The sequence below is a fragment of the Branchiostoma lanceolatum genome, chromosome 11, assembly GCF_035083965.1.
Source record: "Branchiostoma lanceolatum isolate klBraLanc5 chromosome 11, klBraLanc5.hap2, whole genome shotgun sequence".
In the NCBI taxonomy this organism is placed as follows: domain Eukaryota; kingdom Metazoa; phylum Chordata; class Leptocardii; order Amphioxiformes; family Branchiostomatidae; genus Branchiostoma; species Branchiostoma lanceolatum.
Window position 1 is genome coordinate 16,506,454 of NC_089732.1, and position 14,253 is coordinate 16,520,706.

The 14,253-nt window shown below is 43.4% G+C and overlaps 2 protein-coding genes across 2 annotated transcripts in view; both read right to left on the reverse strand.

Annotated features, from left to right (window-relative positions):
• Nucleotides 1-1,643: 1,643 nt before the first annotated feature.
• On the reverse strand, nucleotides 1,644-8,931 carry LOC136444320 (uncharacterized). Its single transcript, XM_066441831.1, has 9 exons — nucleotides 8,916-8,931; nucleotides 8,517-8,820; nucleotides 7,960-8,137; nucleotides 7,644-7,791; nucleotides 3,572-4,912; nucleotides 2,907-3,031; nucleotides 2,522-2,636; nucleotides 2,059-2,205; nucleotides 1,644-1,648 (listed from the first exon to the last, which is right to left on the reverse strand). Exons 1-9 carry the CDS (start codon nucleotides 8,929-8,931, stop codon nucleotides 1,644-1,646), a joined length of 2,379 nt encoding a protein of 792 aa, XP_066297928.1.
• Nucleotides 8,522-14,253, reverse strand: part of LOC136444433 (uncharacterized) — a 49,034-nt gene continuing 43,302 nt past the window's right edge. The window contains exons 69-78 of the mRNA XM_066441982.1: nucleotides 13,986-14,178; nucleotides 12,933-13,109; nucleotides 12,486-12,687; nucleotides 12,298-12,377; nucleotides 12,047-12,154; nucleotides 11,501-11,648; nucleotides 10,934-11,076; nucleotides 10,430-10,521; nucleotides 9,848-10,081; nucleotides 8,522-9,542 (exon numbers count right to left, since the gene is read on the reverse strand). Of these exons, the coding sequence (XP_066298079.1) occupies nucleotides 9,081-9,542; nucleotides 9,848-10,081; nucleotides 10,430-10,521; nucleotides 10,934-11,076; nucleotides 11,501-11,648; nucleotides 12,047-12,154; nucleotides 12,298-12,377; nucleotides 12,486-12,687; nucleotides 12,933-13,109; nucleotides 13,986-14,178 (1,839 nt within the window). The 3' untranslated portion in view covers nucleotides 8,522-9,080. The remainder of the gene's footprint in view (nucleotides 9,543-9,847; nucleotides 10,082-10,429; nucleotides 10,522-10,933; nucleotides 11,077-11,500; nucleotides 11,649-12,046; nucleotides 12,155-12,297; nucleotides 12,378-12,485; nucleotides 12,688-12,932; nucleotides 13,110-13,985; nucleotides 14,179-14,253) is intronic.

A 14,253-nucleotide genomic window follows, 5' to 3' on the forward strand; every position in this document is an offset into this window, starting at 1 on the left:
GACCTTATTTGCATGATAAATGTGAAACACTCACATGATACATCAGTCCAAAGGGTTAAATTATCAGCCTAGGGCCCAGGGCAACTCTTAAATAGTAAGTTGACAAAACATAGCATGATAGGCGGAGTTCTAACAACTCCTTATTCTCTATATAAGTACCGTAGAGTAAACATACTTTAATTTCTTTTCCGCCTTATCGACCACAAAGCTGTATTGTGTATAGTATTGTTAGATTTGTTGTGTTATAACAGTAACTGAATTAAACTTGTGTATTTCCGCAACATGCGGTCACGTTGGTTCACGTTGGCTCTTCAGTTCATGTTGATTGAATTATATAGATAAAAACATCAATTTTAGTCCGTTCCCACAAAAGGTGTTTTCGGCCATACTGTACATCGCACGATCATGAATTCCTACCAGTATGTCGTAAAACAGGACAGCAAGATGTGGAGGAGGGTGGCAGTGAGGTACACCTTTATCTAGACAATGCAGTAGCTGCTTCTAGTGATTCAGATGTAAACTGCAGTGTAAACTGAAGTAGGTATATTACAGCCCCCTTCATTAGCATTGATGTTTTCTGATTAGCTCTAACCGGTATGTAAAGATAGCGGCCGGATCTAAATCTCTTCCCAGAGACTTCAACGCCTGTAGATAAATTTTCTGCAAGCGCTAGTATAGAATATTTCTAAAGCTATGATGAGCCAAAGTCAGAAGTCAATAAAGCCGAATACGAGCTGTTACATATAAACACAAATACTTTATTGATCATAAAAATCCTTCTACAAAATGTTTCCGGTTACTTCACTTCGTATGATAACATAATTACATGGTGTGTTGATTAGCCTTCCATTAGCATGTTTTAGTTGTTTGGTCCTAAAAAAACCCGCATGTTCACTGTATCTGACAAATACACAACTGTTGACATTCACTTAAGAGCTTTATTGCCGTCTATGACTAGAGATGACGATTATTATATATGTGTTGTGATTACATAAGAGTTCTAGAAGTGCTTTTGTGTTATTCTCTCTCCCTCTCTCTCCCTCTCTCTCTCTCCCTCTCTCTCTATATATATCAGCTATATTCCATAAGGACACTGCTCTTGACAGAAAAGGATTACGTTAGAGTTCTTGGTTCTTTTACGTTATTTTTCAATCTATATATATATCAGGTGTCTATATCCCACATTAACACTGCTATTGACAGGAAAAGGTATTCTGTTTACTGACATAGATTGTCAAATGAATGCCTGATGAGCTTGTTAACTGACGAATCAAACCGACTTGTACTAAGACATATTTAGATTCGTATCTGTAACGGATCTGATATAGTACTCTGTTTTCGTGTTTATTAATAGACTACTCTGTTTTTCGCGTTTATTGACAAGCTTCATGGACTCACAAATCATCGAATCCTATTTTTAGTCATATCCTGAACTTTGACCTCGGATCATCAAAACTTCGTTTCTTTAAATGTCATTCTGTCAAAGATGACTTACATGCCAAAAGCTCAACAAGTAACTCATTTAAAGTATAATAATTCTGTATTCGATATACACGTATTAAATATAGTTTTGATTGACACGTGACTCTACACATCGTGGCATTATTTTATTTCTTCACTACAGCGAGATAATATTTACAAACTCATCCTACATCCACAATAATGTTACCATGAACAAAGTAACCATCAATAGAATGGTAAATCTCCTTTCAAAGGGTGTTACGCACCAAGGGCAGAGATTGTACAATGTGCATGGTCAAATAAATGGTCAAGCTGTCTCGCTATCTGGAACGACTTGGCATATAAAGAAGTACGGGGAGTCGCAATTATCGCCGTGCCACGTATCTGCACCCATTCTCACTATCAAGGAGGCCAAGGCCCACTTTTGATTAAGATAAAAAACGCAATCTTGAAATCGGCCAAGTTGCCCCTTTTCTGGTTGAAACGTGCCCCATGAGCTGTACTCCCCAAGCGGAGAACCATCCACCCACTCAAACTTTCCTTCTTCACGCCGGTCGTGCAGGCCGAACCACAAGTTCATGTTATGGACCGACTTACGAAACAAGGAGATGAGGAAGTCGTTGATCTGGGCGTCACGGGGCATGGCGAGGGTACCACCGTCTGCATGACAGGTCGCGGACGCTTCGCCGAAGCTTTCTTGTGTTTTAAACACCTTGTAGAAGATTCCACGGAACACCGCATAACCTCCTGGACAAGAGACTGTGAAACATATAAGGGACACAGGGATAGTACAGATGTCATTGACTTGATCCAAGTTCTAACATTCAAGTCAATAGTTGTATTTTGTTGGAATACTGTAAGCCTATATTTGACTTATCATTTTGTGATGTATATTTCTGTGTATTACAGATAGGATTGCAAAGATCTACTTTAATACATACCAATTATCATTACAATCCATCGAAACACAAACACAGAGACAGACAGACACACAGACAGATACACATTCACGACAAAACAATACCGTCATTTTACATGGACATAAATATTCAGTACTTACCATCAGTGATGTGGAGAATGGAGGGGTTGGTGCTAACAGTGGTGGCGATGACGGCAGGTTCTGTAATGTTAGATGTAGTCCATATCCAGTTTCTGGAGTCTTGAGTAGGGTTGGTCTGAAGTATGGGATCAAACATTAGGTTCCAGCATTAAGGAATTTCTGACTGGTTTACAATGCACTGCAGCTATAGGCGTCGCTGCTTACAGATGCGGTCCTAAAGGTCAAATATTTACGTGTAGCGTAATGCGGTATTTACAATACAGTCCTAAACGTAAATGAGTATAGATAGATAAAGTGAAGTAACAAAGACAGTTGTGATTCTGTGCGGAGGTTTATTTTTCATTCAGTGACTAGTATATGTAATAATTAAATTCACGAATCAGACCTTTTGGATGTCGTGCTCTTGTGCGTTGCGGAACATCACAATGAGGATTGCTGCAATCGTCGCTCCGGATGCTACGAAGACAACAGTAGCGATGAGGCAGAAACACCGCCCGATAGAACAAGAGCCTGTGTAATCCAACCGAGTCCAAATCAGTGAGCGGGAAAGAAAAATCATGAACCGATCAGAAAAAGAAAAAAATCATCAAAGATGGCAAATTTCGTTATAAAACCCACTGTGATTTACAAAAACCTCCCGTTTCACAAAGACTGCATTGTATAGACTGTTTTTTGCAGAAAGAAATATATACACAAACAAACACACACGAACTCACACACACACACGCACAGACACACACACACACAGAGAACAAACAAACACCAATGTCAAACTTAATCATGAAGATTGAATTTACTACAAAGTGAGACAGCTGATTTAGTAGCCATGTCTCATCTATGAACATTCATCAAATGCTGTTAGCTAGCAAGATAACACCCAACGATGTAATTATCTCTAAACTTTTACATTCACCAGAGGCCAACAGTACCATATAAAGAAGTCGTAGTCATTATCACAAGTGGACTATATGGACATTAATCTGGAAGGGTGACAGAATTACAATGCGAACACCACAAAACACTACAGAATAATTGTTAGGGTCGTCCTACCATTAATTGCCTTGTGACCACCACTTGTAGCGTACATCGGATTTAAACAAAGATCGTCCGGAGAATTCCGAAGCTTGCGTACATCAGCGTTGCTCTCACGTCTGTTTCGGGGAATCCCGGGGCCGTTGTCACCAGTAGTGTCCCTAGTGCCATCTGAAGTACAATTTCCCACAAACGTACTGCCTGGCGACCCGGCCAAATGATCTTCAGATATGTCCGGGTCAGTTATTGTACTCTGAAGAGTTTCAGGTACGGCTGGAGATGTTTCACCACGATTTGTTTCATCCCCACAGGTGTATGTAACAGCGTATGGTTCAATGTCGTCAACATGCTGTTCATATGCATCAGAGCTTCTCTTGGCACGAGCGTCCAAAGTATTATTTTGTGGCCTAACTTGGGTTTCTTGTTCTGTTTCCATGTCTTTAACTGTGTCAGACGATAAAATCTCATCCTGTGGGACACTTGAAGAGCCATTGCCGGAAGCTGGATTGTTTTCCGTGTACAAGACACTTAATTCTTCGGTCCTTAAAATGGCTACCGACCAGTCTGGATCTCCGTCGTTCTTTGAATATGTAGGGCTGTTGGGAATTTCATTCAGTGGGACAGTCGGCGAGTCTATGCCGGAGGCTTGTTCGTTTCCCGTGTACAGGACACTTAAGTCCTCGGTCCTTAAAATGGCTTTGGACCAGTCTGGATTTCCATCGTTTTTTGAATACGTAGGGCTGCTGGACATTTCATCCTGTGGTACACTCGACGAGTCTATGCCGGAGCCTGGGTTGTTTCCTGTGTACTCGGTCCTTAAAATGGCCGCCGACCAGTCTGAAACTACGTCGTTTGTTGAGTACGTAGGGCTGGGCTTGCCCCGAACAGATATCTGAGGACGTTCATGAGGACCGGTAAGGTCTGGAGAGTTTATTGGTAGCCCAGGTGGCTCAACGGCTGCAGACTCAACGGACCCCATTTTCCCCGGAGATCCAACGGGCTCAAGGACTCCATCCTTGCAACTCGGTCCTATCGGTTCAACCTGCTCCATGGGTCTAGCCAGTCCCATGGGTCCTATGGGCCCCTTTCCTCCCAATGGTCCAGGAAGCCCAGAGACTCTATCCTTGCCATCCAGTTCAAAAGGTCCAGTCTGCCTCATTGGTCCCATAGGTCCTTTTACTCCCGGGGTCTGAGGGACTTCAGCCCGGGTCCCCATGGGTCCGGCTGGTTCCATGGATCCATTTTCTCCTGAAAGTCCAGGAGGCTCAGCTGACACAGGAGGTCCGGCAGGCCCGGTGTCTCCTGGAGAGAACGTCCCAGTTATGTTGGTGGGATTAAGACCCATAGATTTACCCTTACCTGGGAAGACAGGTGATACACACATGTCATGACGCATGTTCACGACAAATTACAAAGTTCAAGAACAGGTAAAATTTGAACAAAAGTTTTAACAAGGTAGGCAATAAAAACTATATCTACAGGTGACAAATGGAGGCTTAGTGTGATTGGTATTCCTCTCTGGTTTTGTTGAAACGGCTATTGCAATAAATAAACGAGAACTATATAGACTAAGAAATTGAATTAAAACCTTGGACCCGGCGATCGATGCTGCCCTATAATTGTACACTAAACCTTCCCCCGGGAGAAGATACTGCCCATAGAAGGAGTAGATACCTGACAACTGGACAGTACCAAGCTACGCTCTCTGACATGCCTGACCCAAAACAATCTGACTGCATTCCTCTTACTAGTTTATTTGCAAAATAACCCGAAATATTTCAGTGACTTATGATGAGCCTCACACGAAGCCCAAATGGTAAAAGTCACACAGTAAACTAAAGTGGGGCTAGCTCAAGTGTTTTCTTTTCTAGCCTTTGACCACATTTTCCTGCCCCCTCCCCCCCCCCCCATGCATGGCACAATAAGTAGACCTTAGGATGGCATACAAGCTGTGGTCTGCAAGGTTACGTCATGGGACGTCCCTGAAGTCCTTCACCTAATGTGAAACATCACCCGCCTGGCCCGTCTAGACGGGGGCGGTCCTCTAACACGCCCCGGGAGATCTTATCTCGGAATGGTCACTACAACGCGTGCGTGGAGTATTCCACAAATACCATTTTCACATTCATGAAAAGAACGCAATTCCACCCAAACGGAAACATAATATAACTCTTTGGCAACGCTTTAGTACTGTGACCATACAAATGTAACAGCGTAAAACTGAAATGCATCAGGCACAAACTCGCGGGGTAAAATAAAGTCGGGATTTTTTTTAAACGGTGTATCTAGGGATATGAGCCAAATGCACCATTAGTTATAACGCCAGAAATGCAAACCTGACAGACTGACGTATTCGGAACACTGTCTGAAAAGCTTTGATGACCATGCTTTAAAGATGGCGACGTCAAAAACTCTCCGTCCCTTATTGACACAATCTGAGGGCTTTGTGCGAGAATCACACTACAGGATTTTTCGCTAATTAATAACTAAAGGCAGATGTCACATCCGCTTCCTGCTTAAAACAATTATTTACAAGACAAATTATTAGAGTCTATTTTGCTAACTATAACCGGACTCTAAGTGTGATTGATCATAAAAAAACGCCACTCTGTTGTTGTAACCTATGGCTACGGCACTATTTTCCCTCCACCATATTTATTACCCAAAATCCTGTTGTTCAGCAGACGACAAAGCTTTGTGAGGAACACTTTTTTGTCTGAATGTTGTGTTTGATAGTCACTGAGGGCAATATTTTCCTCAAAATTTGCTCCTAGCACAAGCAGAAACACAAGGACATAGTAGTATTACCATTTCTACGGCATCCAGCTGACGTCCCGATGAATGATAAACATGTTGCCATGACGGTTGGGATCGGCTTTGAGTGACGTTCTACCGACTCAACAAACGGGTTGTTATCGAAGGCCTGATGTGTGCGGTACGACCGTTTTGTTGTGTTTTCTTTCTTCTTTGGACAAGTTTATATGAACTTGAAACTCTCTTCAAGCCAAGGTGGAAACAATAGCTGCTATTTAAAAGCTAATTAGATGTTGATGACAACAGATGTAGATGTTTGCGTGCGGCGGACGGTAGTTTCAAAATACAATGTTATATGGTATCAGCACGACTACAGAGAAAATATAGCATATGTAGCATTAGTGCAAAGTATAAAATAATGATGCAGATGGGGAAGTAAATGTCAATTTCAACTTCACCAAACAGACTTGTTTTCCCCAGATTATTTCAAGTTTTACCCCCTGAAATCGCTTAGGGCACCTTTAACAAGTTGCTATTGGAAATTGTATACAATCTTGTCTTTGGAATGTACTAGCATCACATATCTTGTCGTAATGATGACCATATTTACTAGGGTATAGGTTCAAAGTGAAAGACTGATACATGCAAGTCCATGCAGACACACCAAAGCAAAAGTGATTTATTGACAATTTGATAATGGTCTGAAACACCACTATGACAGCAGAAATTGGATGTCAACTGCAACTGCTTAATTTTATTGTAATGTATGGAAATCCATGAAGGTTTGCAGTTAATTACAGTTCAACTAACAGCTGACTTTGCATAACTGTGAACTGGTATTGGAAGTACAATACTAAATATGCAGGTACAGTGTGGCAAGAACCATCGAATGAGCTATAGCGTGCTAGCTTTATATTATGTTTTCCTCTGCGTTCAAATGAAGCTAAGTTAACCTGCTCTAAGAGGCTAGAGTAGCGATATAAAATCAACGCTTTTCAGGTTACAGACCAGTCTAGAAATAGCCTGTCACCAATATGTTCAATATGTTTAAACATTAAAGATATGTACTGGTTTGATATTCTATATGATAATCACAAGAAAGCAGGGATATGGACACATTGCTATACATAGCATTTACTTTTAATTATAAGAACATAATTTTGTAAACCTATTGGAATCGGCACTCACTGAATCAAATTGAAAACGCAAGTCAACGACACAAATCTTCAGTCAGTTCGCAAAAGGGCAAAAAAAGTCCTTTAGAATTCTGTCTCAGAATTGACACTCCCGGGCAAGCTGTAAAGGGACCCAAAATCTTCATCCGTTGGAGGCTTGCCTGTAGCTATTGGGGGGAGCAGACGCGGGCGCCCTATCTTCCTGGAAGGTGCTTCTTCAAGTTCCTGCAGCGGTGGAGGCTTGCCTGTGGCCACTGGGAGGAGCAGTGGCGGTCGCCCCATCATCCTGTGTGGTGCTTCCTGAAGGTCCTGCAGCGAAAGGGTTCAAAGAGCAAGAGTCAAGTAAGCAAATTTAAGGGCTTTTACTCTTTCTATAGTGCATCCAACTGATCCGAGGAGTTAGGACTATCCGAAGTTGTGGAATACATCTAAATGACGTCATTGTCCCGTGAATTAGAATGCCTTATACGTGCTTACCACTTGACGGAACTGCACCTCCTCCACCTCCTCAATCCAGACCTTCTTCACTTTGCGGAAGTTCGTCCTTCCACCAGCCACGTTCATGGTTTCGTAGTCAGCTGCAGGGTTCTCTAACGCCGGCAAAACCAGCCTGTCAGGCTTCGCCAGCTGTCGAAGTTCAACCTGGCTTCCTGCCCTGAAAGTCAAAGGCACTTTTAATGCCCTAAGTATTTTCAAGAAAAGCGGGGCTATCATTGGAACAGCCTGCACCAATTGGTAATGCTAGAAACGCTTCGGGAATGGATACAGTGGCTATACCGCCCTATGCTATTCAGTACCCCCACGACCTACAAACAGACGGCTAATGACCAAGGTAGAAGGTACAAGGTAGATATCATCATCATAATCCATCGGCCTTTGGGGTCGGAGTAATCCTCTGCACTACTTTCTTCCATGTGGCTCCGTCATCCATTGCTGTGCTCAGCTTTTTTCCACGTCTATACCGATAGATAATAAAGGTAGATTCACTCCAACTTGTTAAGAAAATGAAACATGATGATGATGAAGATATTTACGGGCTGTCGCCGACTTTACGTGCCTCCCCCCGGTTCTTCGTCCACAACTTGAAGATGACGAAGAGGATGATCAGCGCAACTAGACAGCCGACTGTGATCCCCACGATCTCACCCAGCGTCAGTCCGTTACAGGGCCAGCCGGGCTCGCAGTGGCAGACATAGCCGTTGACCTGGTCGATGCATGTGTAGTTCTTCGGGCACGGGTCGGGTACGCAGTCGTTGGGGTTGATCTCGCAGTACCTTCCCTCGAAGCCCACCGTGCAGTTGCACGTGTAGTCATGGAAACCGTCACTGCGCGACTGGTCTTGGCAATCAGGATCGCTCTCAGGTCCAACACATCTTCCGCCGTTCAGGCAGGGGTTTGCAAGAACGTGGATGACAACAGTCACGAGTTTGGACCTCGCTCCGAACGCATCTTCAGCGTAGACCTTCACCGTATCCTCCCCAAAGAAGTGTTCGTCTGGAGTGTAGGATACAGCGGCAACAGCCCAGTTCAGGAGGCCTGGTGGGTGCGGGAGTATTATACCACACGGGTAGGGGATGGCGGGACCCACCCAAGACTTGTTAGACATCCGTCCACTCCCGTATCTTCGCTTCCACAGACATCGTGCAGTTTGGTTCCTTGAACGTGATGTTCTTCACGTGCTTGCCGACACCAATGGTGCCGTTAGACGGCTCCTTGATGTGCAGCTTCATCGCATCGTAGGCATCAACGTCGTAGGATCCTGCCACGAACCTCAACACCTCGAAGTCAACGTTCTCAGGATGGTTTTCTTCCACAGTCAGGCGGAGGATCCCGGCTCCCTGTAGCTTCTCTTCTCCCTCGTGGACTACAAACGGCTGCGGAGTGTCGTTCTCGTCCCCGACGTCTATGACGATGGTCAAGGTGGTGGAGAGTAGCGGGTTGCTGTCCACACGGGACTCGGAGATGGTTATAGGGATTTCTTTGGAGCCTGAGAAGTCCAGGGCTGGTTTGTAACGCAGCGTGCCTTGCTCGTCCAATTCGACCAGATCATCAGAGTTCTCCTGAAGAAGAATTAGTGGGAAAGCCGTCGTTACACCATGGAGCTAATATATGTGTCTTTTGGAACTCCTTTAACACACACACACACACACACACACACACACACACACACACACACACACACACACACAAACACACACACAAACACACACACACAAACACACACACACACACACACACACACACGGAAGTGATATGACAGGCATTCTGTTCTAAGTGCATAGAATGAAAGAAGATACCAAAACAAAAGCAGCACAAAACACGATAAAACATTCATTTGATAGTGTGACAAAGAAAAGATATCTACCTGCTCATTCAGCCGGAAGACCAAGTCGTCATCCTCCGGATCTCTGGCGACTAGCTGAGTGGTCAGAGTTCCCTCGTCCTCTCCCATGGACATGCGCAGTGGAGACAGTAGGACGGGCGGTTCGTTTTGGAAGGTGCCGTTGATGATGACGACAGCGAACTGTGACGAGCCCGAGAAGTAACGCTGCTCACTGCGGCGGCTGCGGTGGCCTTGTGCTGCCGTGGTGGAGCATAGCTGACGAGTGGGGAGGAAGTTCGTTCATTTAGATGTAGAAAGGTAGGAATGATATTTAGATGATGATGAGAATTAAAGCTCAAAATTGAATTGAACATCCATAACCGCTGCACATGATTTGTAATTAGCCTGACAGGCAAGACATGACCGTTGGGAAGTGAACCCTAAGTTGCATAATTGTAGGTACAATGCAAATTAGTCACTGAACTGTCACAGCTTAAGTTTGTGACCGTAAATATGATATAAAGATTCGTTCTTGCTGTCAGCTTGGCTTGCAATTGACTTTTTTTTATTGTTAGCATTCCACAAGTGTAGGAAAGTCGCTCAAAATTGGCATACAGTGATTACCCCGACAGTAAAATGTCCCTCATCCCAGTTGTAGTCCACTGCTCCAGGGTTGCCAGTACAGGTGCCGTGGACGTCCCTCCAAATTTCAGACTCTATGACAACATAAGGGGGTGGGGGAATTACTATAAGTCATGCGTGATGTGAACAAATCAATGGGATATTAGATATTAATGGAAATAACCATTTCTCTATACAATGTGTTACAAATAACGAATAATAGAAGGAAGGTCTGTAGCCTGTAGCTATGAAAACATTACGTGAAAAGGGGATTCGCTAATGGTATGAAATGATTTGAGGAAATTGTTTTGCTAGACATTCGAATTGGTTCCCAAAGCGGAACTTTTTCAAATATGTAAATTTCTACAACAAAGTCTGTACCAACACAGCTGATATTTTTCATCAAAAATTACATTTTGCACATTTCAAAATATGCAGGATTCTAGGTCCACTATGAAGGAAGTGTTAGGAATCATGTTACAATTGATCCTTAAAGAAGGCAGCTACCTGGTTCCCAGAACACGACTCTTGGTATCTCATCTCTCAGCAGCACCGATTCATTGAGATTTACGGTGACTGTCAACGGTGCATCAACCTCGTCACCTCCGATGGACGCCAGGAAGAAAGATTGACCGTACCCTTTTCGAACCCTGTATAAATAATAGACATTGATAGATGCATTGAGTCTATGTATACAATTTCATTTCATGACCAGCAATTGTTGAAACACGTCTCTGCTACTGAATACCATTCACGCACACTCAAACATGCCTGTCGCTTGTGCTGAGCGCCATCCACACACAAGTTAACATGTACCTGTCCTTGGTACTGAACAAACTCCACGCACAGTCAGGCATGCCTGTTCCTGGTGCTGACACCATCCGAACATGGTAAACACACTTGTTCCGGATGCTGAATGCGGTGGGCACACAAATAAAAACACCTGTTGCCGGTTGTTACATATGGCTCTCTGCTTACAGCCACATTGGCAATGCTACAACATTCAATATGCAACAAAAACATTGTAACTAGAACTAACATTATTCATCAACACGGTAATATTTTTCAATGTACCTATTCTTGAGGAACCTGTCCGTCTGATGCATGGTGAATGCAGGGTTGGTGATGTAAGGTGTACCGGAAGTGTACGTCATAGAAACGTCACGGTCAGTCAGAACACCAGCTGCGACAGCTCCAGGCTTAAACACGCCAGGGTCTTGTCCTGATGGGAATGGTACATTAAAGGTGGGAAAGTTACACATCACTCATTGACATTTCTTGATTGTCCGTCGCCTCCCAAAAACTTTGCAGAATAAGGATAGAGACAAATCGAAGTGGACAACCTCAAGTCAACCGTACCAACCCATGCCTCATGTTCATAAAAGATGGTGTAGCCGCATAGTTCCCGTTTAGAACTTTATTCAAGCCCACATCCAGACATATATCGCCGTGGTGGTAACTTTTTCTAGAATGGGACTCGAAATCCGAATGAGGATGGATTTATGTAGAATAGCACCCCTCCAACTTTAGGACCTGATTGTAAAAAAAAATAACCTTCCTTCATGATGGTATTGACATTATGATAATATATACTGCCTAAGAAGTGTGCAAGAAAGTTACCTTGAGATCTTGCTATGATGACGGACGTGTTCTCGGACTCGTGCCCATGCACCAACTCTATGTCATCAGTAGAGCCATTCTGGAAAGTCAGCAGCTTATCCTGGGCCCCTATGGAGTCACATTGAAGTCTTTGATAAACATGCCTGTCCTTGGTGCTGAAGACTTTAACCTTTAAAGATGGGCGATGTTAAGTTACAAAAAAAGCTGTCTTCGTGAACATCTGGGTTAAAATAAAATATATTTGTACTTACTCATTATTGTTCGTTTCTTCACAGCGATGTCTGCACACTTGTGACCGGCATGGCAAGCAGTCAACCTTGTGAACAACGTCCTGGAAGTAGACACAAATACCATGTATCAGAAAGCAGTATGCAAACAATCAAACAAACAAACAAACAAAACAAAACAAAAAAAACATACAAACAAAAAATTATTTTACCTGCCAGGCTCCACGTGGAACTTAGAATGTGTCTTGACGCTTAGCTCATCTGCCCTACTGCGCAGGTCTGAAATGTTCACCTTTGACCTCCCAAAGGACAACTCGCTCTTGAGCACCTGTACCCAGCCCGACTCGTTGTACCCGACCTGTGTCTGGGGAATGACGTCACCACGGTTGTCCTCTGAGGTCCCCACACTGAATTCTGCAAAAGTGTTGTATATGTTAGTAAGCATACTTACTGACTACATGACCTGATAGTAGCTAGCATGGTGCCGTGAATAGAAACTGAAGGCACCACGCTAAAGATTCATAGATAAGATCAATACATAAAGCAGCCACACCGTGAGTGACAATAGGCATGCCAATGGAAGAAGCAGTGAATGGATTGGCAATTGCAATATTCCTACCGAATCAAGCGCACCAAAGAAGGTACAAATGTAACGATACCATAATTGTTGACGGAGTCGTCCTCCAGTCTGGTCCAGGCGATGTCAATCTTCTCCTGATCTCCACACAGATCCACACCCACGACTCTCAATGTAGAACTTTTCTCCACAGTTTGTTCACAGGATGTGGTCGTGTTACTGCTGCTGGTGTCCGGTGGATCCAGTAGTACTGTCACTCCTGTAAAAAGTGGTTAAAGGAGTCCTAAACCCAAGAAGGCCGAGTTATTTTCCAATGGATTGTAATTTCAGGAAGTAGAAATGAATATTTTTTACAGTATACGATTTAGTACCCACTAGTCCCGTGCGCATCCGAAAGCATTCAGTATTCTACCAAATTCCCCGGGTGACCCTCAGCCTGTGAGTTTTTTTACAATGTGCCTGACAAAAACAGGCCAAAAGTTAGATTACAAAAAGAATGTCAGGGTGGTTAAGAAAAACTCGTCTTACTATGTGTTCTTTTATATCTTATTAACAATTGGCATTTTTATTGTGCTTAACCACCTTCATTTACGTCGAAAATATCCACGTTTAAAAATTATATTTACGCATAGGGAATACACTGGTAGGGTCTTCAGGGGTTTAGTGAGTATCATATTGTTTTAAAAAGCACATCTTGTGTAATTCACCACAAGCGGAATTCTGTACAAAGTCGGCTGATTATGTATTGATTGATACACAATCTTGTGGAAAATATCACCGCCTTCTGGAGTTTAGGACTCCTTTAAAAATCCCTCAACACTTTCAACATGTTTCACTCTCTTCTAATGGAGAGCATTACTGGTAGGAGTGCAACTGGCTACATATGGGAGCAGCTGCAGATCGACCAGGACGACCGATAGGAGATGGGTGGACTTGATTCGTGGCCAACGCCCAAGTACGTAAGCAATTACTGGAACCAAACACGAAAATACAGGCAAACATACTCCTAAAGCTTAGTATCATTTGTACGAAACGGTACAGTCGATAAAGCCGTCAACAAAGTTTTCGACAGTTATGGCATACACTTTAGCAAAAACTAAATTGACATAAGCTATAACTGAAAACCATTACTCACCACTTGTAGTTTTCTCGCTGACCAGACCTGCACCATTGACCAGTCTGACGGTGACGTAGTAGGTCTGTCTGTTGATAAGTTTCCCCTCTAACTTTTCACTGTAGACTAAGTTTTTATCTGGTCCAACTGAAGTGAAGTTTTGGACGTCCGTATCTCCAGGGCTTGTGCCGACTGCCCATTGGCACTCCACTACCTGTAAATGACAGTTACAATACAGATACATTTTCCAGTGATACCCGTATGTAACAGAACATTTAACATTTAAAAA